The sequence below is a fragment of the Phalaenopsis equestris genome, unplaced genomic scaffold (genome assembly GCF_001263595.1).
Source record: "Phalaenopsis equestris unplaced genomic scaffold, ASM126359v1 Scaffold000610, whole genome shotgun sequence".
Taxonomy (NCBI): domain Eukaryota; kingdom Viridiplantae; phylum Streptophyta; class Magnoliopsida; order Asparagales; family Orchidaceae; genus Phalaenopsis; species Phalaenopsis equestris.
The window spans coordinates 360,887-373,459 of record NW_018165050.1 but is presented as its reverse complement, the minus strand read 5'-3'; the positions used below and the strand labels follow the sequence as shown (position 1 = coordinate 373,459).

At 31.8% G+C, this 12,573-nt stretch overlaps 2 protein-coding genes across 3 annotated transcripts in view; one reads left to right on the top strand and one right to left on the bottom strand.

Annotated features, from left to right (window-relative positions):
* Nucleotides 1–12,573, top strand: part of LOC110029925 (mannan endo-1,4-beta-mannosidase 6-like) — a 54,253-nt gene that overhangs the window by 22,382 nt on the left and 19,298 nt on the right. The window lies entirely within an intron of this gene.
* Nucleotides 3,053–12,573, bottom strand: part of LOC110029927 (anthranilate O-methyltransferase 1-like) — a 17,762-nt gene continuing 8,241 nt past the window's right edge. The window contains exons 3-4 of the mRNA XM_020732421.1: nucleotides 5,925–6,191; nucleotides 3,053–3,623 (exon numbers count right to left, since the gene is read on the bottom strand). Coding sequence (XP_020588080.1) covers nucleotides 3,234–3,623; nucleotides 5,925–6,191 — 657 coding nt within the window. The 3' untranslated portion in view covers nucleotides 3,053–3,233. The remainder of the gene's footprint in view (nucleotides 3,624–5,924; nucleotides 6,192–12,573) is intronic.

Sequence of the window (12,573 nt, the reverse complement as noted above, 5' to 3'; positions counted from 1 at the left end):
CAGTGACAGAAGTGTGTAATAGCTCTGACAGAAATGTAACTTTGGGTGATCAAATTATTAAAAGGTGTGAATGATTTAGATGTTGTTGGTCTGTTGTTCAAAGCGATGGTGATATAGATGGGAATGTTAATTCAAGTTGGTTGGTTGAATTGGACGATGCTTCGAGTCTTTTGTGTGATAGAAAAGTACCGCCAAGTTGGTTGGTTGAATTGGACGAATGCTTCGAGTCTTTTGTGTGATAGAAAAGTACCGCTTAGACTGAAAGGAAAATTTTATAAGATGGTGGTGAGACCTGCAATGCTCTATGGTGTTGAATGTTGGCCTTTAAAAGAGAAGCATAATACTAAGTTAAGTGTTGTCAAGATGAGAATGATTAGGCTTTACACTTAGAGACAAAATGCGAATTGAATATATCCATGATAGGGTTGGTGTAGCTCTTGTGACGGACAAAATGAGAGAAAGTTGTCTTAGATGGTTTGATCACATTAAACGTCGACCACGATTCAGTTAGGAGAGTAGATGTTTTAGATTCGACTTATTTTAAGAAAGGCAGAGGTAGACCTAGGAAGACTTGGGCTTTTTGTATTAAAAATGATCTTTAAGTTATTAGAACTAAATGTAAATATGACACTAAATAGGACACAATGGAGAAAAATGATTCATGTAGCCGACCGCACTTAGTGGGATTAAGGCTTTGTTGTTGTGTTGTTTGAATTTCAGTTTAATGCTTATGAGAGTATGAATATTTAAGTACTTTTTACAACTGTAATGAATATTCTAATTTTCAAGTCTCAATATTCAAGAATTCTTAATTTTATTTCTAACTAATGTGCCATGCATTAGACACATCGAAATAGGAAATGTGATGGGGAACTTTTATTGTTCAATCATTGGGTGAACTCTTCAAAATTGTTAAATGATTAATAGGTGACATCAAACACTATATATCCTGTACAAAAAATTTTAAAAAAACATAATGAATACGGGTCATATCTAATTGATTAATTATCCACAACCATAGATTCTATGGGAGCCGCTTGTATGATTATCTGTTTCATAGTAATAATGGTCAGAGCTATTAAATTGTTTTTATTTAAAGCAAACTTGCAAGTCAGTGAGGCATATATTTTATGTGGAATAGAGTGGAATTTTAATTTGAACTAGAATTTGAGGTAGAGTTGCGAAGTTAGGTGAAGATAGGCCATTCAGAAGGTCACATTATATATTTATCAATGCCCATCTTAATTTATATTAGTTTGTATTTACCGTTATCATTATTAGGTTTGAGTATTATAATTAATTAAAGTGGCGAATTTCTGTGTGTTAATGGGAATTTTAGAAAATCACACCACCATTCATTAAATGCCTTTTAAATTATCATCATTGCAAAAATTTTAGTTTTTTTCTATATAAATCATGAGCTTTAAAGCCTTTTTAAGATGATAACTACTCAACAGAATGTTTACAAAAATATTAATAGTGTTTATTATGAAATTTTTTTTTTAATGCAAGCTCTATAATATTCAAATTCCACTTGAAAACTTTAATTCAAAGCATACCATTATATGAAATGGTTCAAGAATTCCTTTAAACTAAATATCTATTGGTGATAAAGTCGAAATGTTGGATTCTAGGTGAAAGAAATTTGGTGAAATAGTTTCCTTTGATGCATTCTAAATTACAAGGAGCTAATAAAAGTGTTTTGGAGCTTAGAAGATTTCAGAAAAAATGGATTTCCAAGAATGGTTAAGAACTACATTGAGGATGAAAGGATTTCACCTTATTTGAGCAGCTAATTTTATAAAATGCTTGATGGGATATTAAACTCAAGTTCTGAGGGCTATGCTTATGCTTTTAAAAACTAAGAATGTTAGAAATAAGAATCTAGAGTTATTTAGAGTGATTCTATGGAGGTTTTGGCTTGAAGTGTGGAAAAGGTCAGTTGGATGAGTTTGAATACGTGTTAAGTGGTTGGTTATTTAATGATTACTTACATGGGAAGTAAAGTTTGAGCACATTACCATATTTCAGGTTCATATGACTAAGGGTTACATTGACTGCAAACAGCTGCAGTAGTGCAGAAGGGGGGCAAACACTTGAGTTTTATCACTATTTAATCCCACTAGTCATGAAAAGTAAACTTTCTATACTATAATATAGCCATCAGAAGCCTTACAGGGATTCTTTGTCCAGACCATCAAAGTAAGGATGCTCCAAAGCCTTTTTCCAGAAATTCTCTTTGATGGCTCATACATCAACATTTTCGAAAGCAGATAAATATGATGAGATATAAATTTGATGAAATATTTTAGTGAAAATAGTATATTTGGAGATTTACTATACTATCTTCCTCAAGAAAAGCTTGGTGGCTAATGCTCCAATCAAATATTACTCCAATCAAGAGAAATAAGTATTAAATCTATTACTCCAATCAATCAAATATTGATTCATTTGGGCCCATATAAGGGGCTAGTCTCCATGGCTTTCTTAAGGAGCAAGATACTACTTCTCCATATAATTTACAATAAAATTAAAATGTTGACTTCAAAACCGTTGACCATTTGCTAAATGCTAATTGGATTACGAAAGGGAGCTTAAGGAATTAGTTAGGTAAGTCAGGCGATAAGTGATTTGGCATTGCTTGACTTTCGCCTTGGATAAGAAGTTCATTTCACATGGTAATTTATCCTTTTCAAAATTCCTATTACTTCAACATGGCTTAATAAAGTTATATTCTTCAAATATAAATTGAAATAGCAATTAAAGTTATTATAAATTTATTAGCTTAATCTTATAATAAAAGAATAGTTATTATTTACATAGCACTTTGGTGCTTTAATACTGTGCGTGAAAATATGCATTTCACTTTTAAGAAGTGGTAACAATGATATTTTATCATGCGACATTAAAGATTGAAGTGGTATGTGTTTAATATGAAAGTTTACATGTGTGATACATAAATACATAAGAATTGTGTGTTATGTATGTAAATGCAACGCCCACACACCCACAAAAAAAAAAAAAGACGAGTTGAAGCTATCTTCGGCAAAACAAAACAAAGAAAAATTTATTCCAAATTAAGGAGAGGAGAGACATGAGAATAATAAGTGGTCTATGCCCTACTACTACTATTCTTCTCTTAAAGTTGTGATAGTCAAACTTTTATTTACTTATGTGTTGTACTCAAAAGCATTAAGATTGGTCACCATACCATTTTCACTTATATATTACATTTATTTGCATCCACAGATTGCATGTTCTCCACCTTTTAATTTCAAAACAAGGATGAGAACCGTATACTTTGGCTTCGGATCATGCATGTGCCTTGAAACATTATTTGCATAACGCGAGAATAAATCTTCTAAAATATCAGTTCCAAAATAAGATGTAACTAGAGGTCCTACCACTGCTCTTATGTAGTTTGCAACATTTCTACCACTCGACTTTTTGTCTTCTACAAAATTTTCATTTGACTCATCAAAAGGATCCCAATTCGATTCGAAAGTTTGCACTTGTGTAAGGTCAAATGATCCTTCCATATTGATAATAGATCTCACTTCTTCCATTAATGGTGCATAGAACGGTAAATTAAAGTCTTTTAGTTTATCCTCTTCCACCAGTCCCTACATTCAATAAATAACATTATAAGGAAGTTTTTTGTGTAATAAGATCAATTCTGCATAATGGAAGAAGCAATAGTTTATATGTGAATATGCATATTTTTTGTAGCACAACTAGATGTACTATAGAACATATATATATATATATACTACATAATTCTTATCCCTTTACATGTATAACAACTAAGTTTGATATTTATTATTACAATGCTTCATTTTTAAATGCTTATGCCGAAATTGTGTATTTTACCTTTAAAATGTCAAAGATAATGGTATTTTTGATATGATGTCAATAATTTGAGCGGCATGTATATAATTATGAAAGTATAGGTAAATATGTAAGAATTGTTTGGTATTTATGGGCAAGTTGCATGCATACCATATATAGCATGTAAACAAGGTAGGCATTTTGTTCACATATTGCTTACTTTTTTTCTCAAAGGATGTGTACTCTTTGTTCTCTTCGCAACATAAAAAGATAAACAATCGTGTGATAAGTTTTTGTTAGTATTTGATACTAATAAAAGATAATTATAGCAACAAATTGTTAGTGTCCCTTGAAGACTAAGAATGCATGTATTCATATGCATGCACAAATTGAAAGAACATAGAATAATTGTCAGTTACATAAATTTATGCCAAGAGACATTTGGAACTACTTGTTTGAATGATTGAAAATAATGATTAGTAATACAATTATTAGCAATATTTTTTGGAGGAAAATAACAAATGTACAATGTAACATGTGCCAAATGTTTAACATAATTAAGTGTAACATGATTTTATAAGTTTTAACTTTTTCATAGTACTAGTAAAAATAATTAAATTGCAGCTTTTAATGGCCCTAGATGATTGACAACATATGCATTATTGTTCTGTATTTAGTTGAGAGCACATCTAACTTATCAATAAAATAAAATAATAAGAAACAACATTCAATTAAAATCTAAATTATTTTAGAATTTTGAATTGTAAAATTATGTATATATATAATCCGAGCTAAATGATGGAACTTGATGATTCAATCGATAATCTTATATGCAAATATTTTGATGGAGGACAAAGATGTAATTTCTTTTATAATTTGACATTCTTTATTAGAATCTTTAGTAATTAAGTGATTCAGAAATGACATTATATCAATCATAAATATTAATGTAAAATATACCTATCAAAATAAGCAAGCTAAAATAAGAAATAAAAAATTCAAATTATTAATCAACCAAAAAGTTAATATCAAATTTTTTGCCTATTTATAATTAAAACTATCAACCCTTCAAGATTATTCCGACCATCAAAAATCTAGTTTGGAGTCCAAATGAGTCTAAATTAGCTGGTCCACACCTTTGATTTATTAATTTTGTTTCCAATCAATGTGCTATGCATTCGAGAACGGATCATGAACTTTTGTTGAATATAAAAATTATCCCCAACTCTCCAGTTAAGATTAGTGAGATTTTCAAAGGCTAATTGGTTATTAACCATTAGGGCTTGTTTCATTGGACAATGTAAAGCTCGCTATAATTAAATCATGAGGCCATCTTTGGTAGAAATATGATTATAATATGATCTATCAATTGTAAGAACATCAAACTTCCTCAAATAAAAATTGCAGGCATTTCTATTGAAGCCTAACGTTATTACTCAAAATCAAAGTAAGAAAAGGGAAAGCTAACAGCTTGTAGGTTGTTCTGATGAATGAAGAAGTTTTAACATGAAATTTGAGAATCTGAACAATTTTTTTATGATTTATAGTTAACCAAGCAAACAACTTTTCAACTTCAAAGAAACATAATAGTATTCATATAATGATAAAATTGGTGTAAGAATAGTTAATGTTTTAAAAAATAGTTTTATTATTTTTATTATTTTGCAATTTAAAGTTATCTGTAGTTTGTGGTCGTCCGCTTATAGGCAGGCAGGCAACCGGTGTGATATGTGTGATATGTGGATGATTTATTTTCATAGAACAAATGAAGAGTACATAGAATTTTTAGATTAAAGGCATGCATATAAGTTTCTTTTTATGAGAACCATAAAAGGATTGCATCTATTCTCATCGGCAAATTTGTTATTTTCTATATTTTAACATGGACAAGTTATATAAATCCTTCGTAAATTTTTTATTGTTTTCTTCTTGATAAGAATAGTATTGTATTTGGAAAGAAAGTGGAGTTACAATAAAGCTAGGCTATATTTCGAAACAAATATAAAAAAAAAGTGAATTACTTGGAAATAAGCACAAAAGAAAATGTGAACAATGTGTGAAATTCCAAAAAAAAAAATAATAAAATATATATCTACCTCAGAAACCATAGTATTTAAAGCCTCAGCAAGAAGTCCCCATAAATGCAATAGTTCACCGGAAGCTTGACAATCTCTTCTTCCCAAAATAGATAAGATCATGCTCCCTCCATAAATAAGCTCCTTGGAACGAGATTTAAGGAAATCCAAGAAATCTGTTTTAAATTGTTTTAAATACAAATGGTATACGATTGAAGAGTTTTTATCGATATATATGTCTGGTCTATTCAAAAGGTCAGAGCCTTCTTCTTTGAGCCCTCTAGGTACCTAACATCATCTTATGTTAATTTACAGAAATAGAATGTAACTATTGCAAATCACATGAATGAAATTTCACTACAGGAAAGAGCACTAAAATCGACAGAAAAACTAATGACTTTTTAAATGTCAAAAAAATTGTTCTAATTACGGACGGTTTTGTGATTGTTTTTTATCTTCATTATTTGTGACAACATAACTACAATATATATACTGTCACTTATCAACGATATTTTGTTTTCCGACTTTTTTAATTATAAAGTTTTAAGGAAATATTAAATGATGGCTATAGTTTGTCGGTTAACTTCGAACTTGCCATTTGGCAGGGTCTTAATCGCACATTTTATTATTAAGCAACTGGAACGACCATCAATACTAGTGTTAATAACTCACACAATAAAAGTCTTATAGGCTGTCAAAACTAATCATATATCCCGCCCGAAATCACATCTCTCCTGGTCTTGCCCTATTAGCCTCTTATCTTTTCTACCCGAAGCCATCACATGTCCCTCTTCGCTTCTTTCAAAACCATCACTCTCATCCTCGAAACCCTCGCGATACATTCAAAATAGGTGCTAGTTAGGAATGCAACAGGGAGAGTGCGGCTTCTAGTGACCTTAAATTCCCATTTTTCTCCTCCTTCCGCTCCTCTGCTACCTAAAACGGCCGAGGAAGGTAAATTTTTATCTTCATTTTTTTTTATTCATTTTATTTTTATTTTTGTTTACTTTGAAGAATGCATTTAGGGTTTAATAACTAAGAGGTTTGCCAAATAGTTTCCTATTTCAGGCAAATTACATCAGGGACTGGCTTTAAGCACATATGTTTTTTTTTTTGCTTTACTTATGGATGCTCTTACTAGACATTTACAGGAGGATGCACCTTGGTGTATACTTATCGCCGGCGATATCCTTATTGCGGATAAGACTAAAAGAAAGAGTTTAGGAAAAACTTAAATTATGGTGGACGATATTGGAGTCTAAAGTCCGTTTGAGTAGGTCTAGAACTGAATACTTATAATATAATTTTTGTAGCAGTAGCTCTAGTGGCAAAGTTATAACCACAGGTGATTAAATCATTAAAATGGCGTGAACGTTCTAGATATCTCTGGTCTCTTATTCAGAGTGATGATGGTATAGAAGAGGGTGTGATTAATTAGTAGATTTCAAGTTGGTTGGTTGAAGTGGAAAAATGCATCCGGTAAAAATGAAAAATTTTATAAGATGGTAGTGAGACTTGCAATGTTCTATGACGCACAATGTTGACCTTTAGATTAAGGGGTTTTTCGGTTGAACGTAGGATTTAGTTTGAATGAGTTTTAATAAATCCTGTAAATTTGGAATTATCAAATCTTGAGGTACGTGCCAAATTTGGAATTGAATATAGTTTGAAAAATAATAATCGTTTGGAAATTGATTCTAAGTTTGACTCGCACATGAAACTCGAGTTGAAACAAACATGTTGAGATACAAACCAAAATTTTGGATGCCTACATCATGTTGGTTCGAAGTTGGATCGTTTAACAATTTAATATGTTAGTTCAAGATTATTAAATGACCGAGTATTGACTCTTAATTGATTAAGACGTCTCTATCTAATAGTGTATGTCATTGTAGCTACATCAACTCGTTCATAGATATAATTATTTCATGCTTTGTCCCCAAGTGAAAAGCCAATCGTGAACAGTATATGGATCACTAGCTTTACCCTTGTAGAGAAAATGTGAATGAAATATGCTTGTGAATAAGTTGATGCAGTCATGGCGACAAACAAGACTAGAGATAAAATATTGATAAATGTTTGTCAATTATCGATCCTTGGCAGCTCTAACAGCTTCAACAGGTTGTTAACATTCTAATTTCGAGCTTGCTATTATCGGCTCTAAAAAATCATAACCAAAATTAAGATCAGTCAATTTTCAAGTGATAATTGTTGTTTTGTGTTAAGAAAAAGTAATTCTTATGGTTTATTTGGACTTTTTGACGTCTCTTTCTAATTTGTTTGCAATAGTAGCTATTTCAATCTCATCACTGACACATTTGTTTTGCATTTTGTTTTCAATTGTAAAGCCAATCATAAAACTCAACATTCTCAGCGCTGCATCCCCTTACGCGATTGACTGAATACTTGAAAATATGTTCTTAGAAATAAAATATTTCACAAGATGTAAGAGTTTTCACTACATCATCCAGTGCAAAGTCAATTTCCAAAGCTAGTACGGAAACTCTATTCAAAATCTATTTTGTCGGTTCCAAGATGAAAATTCACATCAAAATCTAAATTCTATTACCACAATTCTCATTTTGACAATACAAATTAGATTTTTAAGGTAAATTTTCCTTTTGAAACTGACGACTTAGATTTTGATGTGAATTTTCATTTTAACTATGGAAATTTGATTTTGAACTTGAGGATGTAGTGAAAATTCTTACATTTTATGAAATATCTCCTTCTAATGACATATTATTCATTGTGCAATCAATTGTGTATGAGGTTTGCGGCGATGAGTATGCTTAGTACTATGATTGGCTTTCTATTTGAAAAATAAAGTATGAAATAAATAAATTCATGCAAGGTTTAGTGTAATAATGATGACAAATAATATTAGATTTGAAAATTAGATCTACTACCAGCTAGATTGTTTGATATTTTAGTAATATTAGGTCCGTCGAAAAACATTATTGGTCGAACATTGATTCTCAATTGATTATGATGCCTCCCTCTAATATTGCATGCCACTGTATCTACACTAGCCTTCACACAAAAATTTTTGTCATATTGTATCGCCCAGTGAAGAGCCAATAAAAAATCTATGCATCCTCATCCTCATAATTTTTAACTAGACTTTTAAAACATCATATAAAAGTGGTATAGTAAGAGTTGGCTTTACACTTGTAGAGACAATGTGAAAAAATTATACTCATGAAAGAGTTGTTGTAGCTAGAAAGACCTATAAGATTAGAGGAAAATATGATAAATGTTCGTAAATAATTGGTCTTCGTTAGCCCTAAAGTTTTTATTTCAAAGCTATCTACAACATTCTCTCCTTTTAAAATGCATTGCTTATTGTCAGGTTTTATCACCTTTGTTACAAATCGACCAGTAGATCTTCTAAAATAATTAAATATAATATACTCAGCTGAATACATTTTATAATGTGTTCATTATTCTCATGTTTGAAGCTACACATGAATATTCGTATATCGAGATCATGGATGTACAACAGACTTCATCTGCATAGAAAATGGGTCACCCAAGAGTTATTGAATGGTGCCGAAGAATTTGTGATAGTAACTTAATTATCAGTTTACTTATCTGAGGTGAGGTGTTAGTGTCCATATTTGAAACAAAGAAATCAGGCACTCATAAAACCCGACCAAGTGAAATATGATTTATACCTTCAGGGATTTCAACGAGAGTACTGGATTTGAACTTCACATGAGGAGGTTGATCCTGTAACATTCAGCTCCGCCCCTTCGATGAGTTATGATCCTCCACCTAGATTTGACTCATGAAGATTTGAAGAAATGATCTTTGATGGAACAAGACATCATTATGCGAGTCAAGTGCATCAGGAAGAGAACAAATTCTGAGGGTCAGAAGTTTTATGATTTATTGAATGCTGCTCAAAAGCAAGAAACTGTTGTTGACAAGCTCATTAAGCGTAAAACAAAATATTCCCTTACTTATTCCAGCGAACAACAATTTGTGAGTGTCTCTAATCACTAAAATTTACGAGTGAGCATGCTTCGAATTTGAGTCGTTGTGTTTATGTGGTTGTTGGAAGAATTTTGGAATGAAAAGTCATGACTACCATATTTTAAAAAAAAAAATTGATGCCAACTGCATTTAGCTATTTGTTGAGTGAAGTCCTTGATCCATTGATTGAAATGAGTTTATTTTTCAGAGAGTTATGTGCATCTCGTTTTAAGCTTGACGGCGTACACAAGCTAGAAGCAAACATTTCTGTAAAACTTTGCAAGTTTGTGAGAATATTTCTGCTTAGTTTCTTCAACTCGATGAAGCATCTTCACATACATTTACCCCACAAGACATTAATTGGTGATCTAGTACAGTACCGCTGGATGTATCCATTTGAGAGGTAATTACATTTGGACTAGATAGTTCGTCACTCATTTATAAAGTATATTGGTAATTTATACTGAGCTACATTTATTTTTTAGATTTTTGAATAAACTGAAGGGAATTGTGAAGACTAAGACCATGCATAAGAATCAATATGTGAAGCATATTTACTGAAGAGACAGTGACACTCTACTCCTACTGTCAGGGGAGAAGAGTCTACTAAAGAGTCGTTGGGTTTGGTTCCACCATTGACCCTTTATATTTTCCAGCAGTTAGGTGAAGCATAGAGGAGGTGCACATTATGTTACCTTAATGATAAAAAATTTCGAGCAGTGACACTTTATATTCTTCTCAATTACGACGAATTATAAACCTTTATTGAGTAAAATATTTTTCATTATAATTTTTAAGTTATTTATCTGAAAAGTGTCATGATTAACTATTTCAATGATATTTCAATGCATGAACAGTTTATTCGTGGATTCAATAAATTTAGTTGAAAACGATGACACGAGCAGGGAGATTGAGAATAACTTCTCCTAGTGATTTACAATGCATGTGAACAATGCATGTGAGTTAAAATTAAAATATTCATTCCTCATGAGATACGAGACTTTTCATTAACACATGATTTCTTATATATATATATATATTCATGATTAGAGAATTGAAGTGATAGATAAGAGGTTGATAGATCTTGCTTAGGGTCTCGTGCACATCGTGAAAATTTGGCAATTTTATGATGTAAATGAGTACAGGTTTCATACGAGATTTTGGTCTGAGGGAAAAAAATATTTTAATTTCGATGTTCGCATTAAAGCAAACAACAAGTCGGACAACGAGATAAACTACTTGAGATTATGGAAGAAGTTGTTGAATTATCTTATCCAAGCTTTATTTGAGGAAGTGTATTCTTATTCAACTGTACTTGGTTCTGTACTTGGTTCGATTATGTTCCTAATCATGAAATAAAGATAAACCAATTATTCAACAGGTATTCTAACTATTTTATTTTATGGACATGCTGTGGAGATTGGACGAGAACCCTCAACCGCCAATTTACATGAGCGTACACACAGGCAGCGGTCTCACAAGTTCTAGATCGACAACAGATCTCTTGCGACTCAGGTAATTAACGAGCTAAACTAGTTTGATGTCGACACATGCTAGCTCTAACTAAATGTAACAACTTTTGTTTGTAGTAGAGATTCTGATAATTAAAGGAAAGCCTATCCCAGGCATCGGGAGATATTACAATTTGCGAGCGTGATTCATTGGAGTACGACCTGAAAAAGGAGACTGCTGGAGGGAAGAAGGGTCGAGTCTATGGGCTTGGGTCACAGAGGTTTGCCTACTTTGCTCACCCCTCCACCAATGCATTTGCAACTTCTACCTCTATCACTCAAATGAGGAGATCTCTAGGCGTGTTGTGACATTCTTTGTCAACATGGAGGCCAAGCTGAGGGCTGAGTTGTATTCTTTCTGGCAGCGGAGGAGAGAGTGTGACAAGGCAGCAAAGACATTGGAGGAAGTGGTGGAGGACAATGAGGATGAGGTTGACGAGAAAGAAGAACATGATTATGATGAACATTTTTTTTAATGTTTATATATATTTGGACATATTTTTTTCTTTGAATAGTGATGTGCATATTTTAAAGTAAATGTATTTTATTTATTTCATTATTTGATTAGATATTTTATTGTTTGAAAGTTATGTTATTTCATTAAACACTTGAAATTGTATATTAAATGTTGTGATAGTTGGCATTGTAATGTAAATACGAAATAAATAATTTATTTATTTTTCCTTGGACAACAGATTTCTGATGGCTTACCTTCTGTTTGCGACTGTCATAAATTTATACGTTGGCAAAACCGACGTCTAGCGATGAATATTTTTACCAACGCGACACATAACTGACGACTTAAGGTGTGTTACACAAAAACAACGACGCGCGACATTGCTCTGCTAGTTCACCCGTTGGTTATAAAAAATGATGCCTAATCTGCGGTTTTTACTTGCGTCAAAAAACGGGTGAATGTGATACTTTTCCGACAGTTAACTTGTCGGTTATAAAAAAAAAAAACACGTAAACAACGCATGAGACCGTCGCTAAACTGTTTGTAGCATTAAAAACGACGGTTTTTATCACAACAGATAGATTGTGATTGTCAGAAAAAAAATATTTTTCCTTGGTGTTTTATATATAATTTATAAGATCACAATATGATGCTTTAGGTGTAAATATATAACACACATAAATGCAAAGTTGTGCGATAGATTTTAGGGATTGAACTGAAGGGA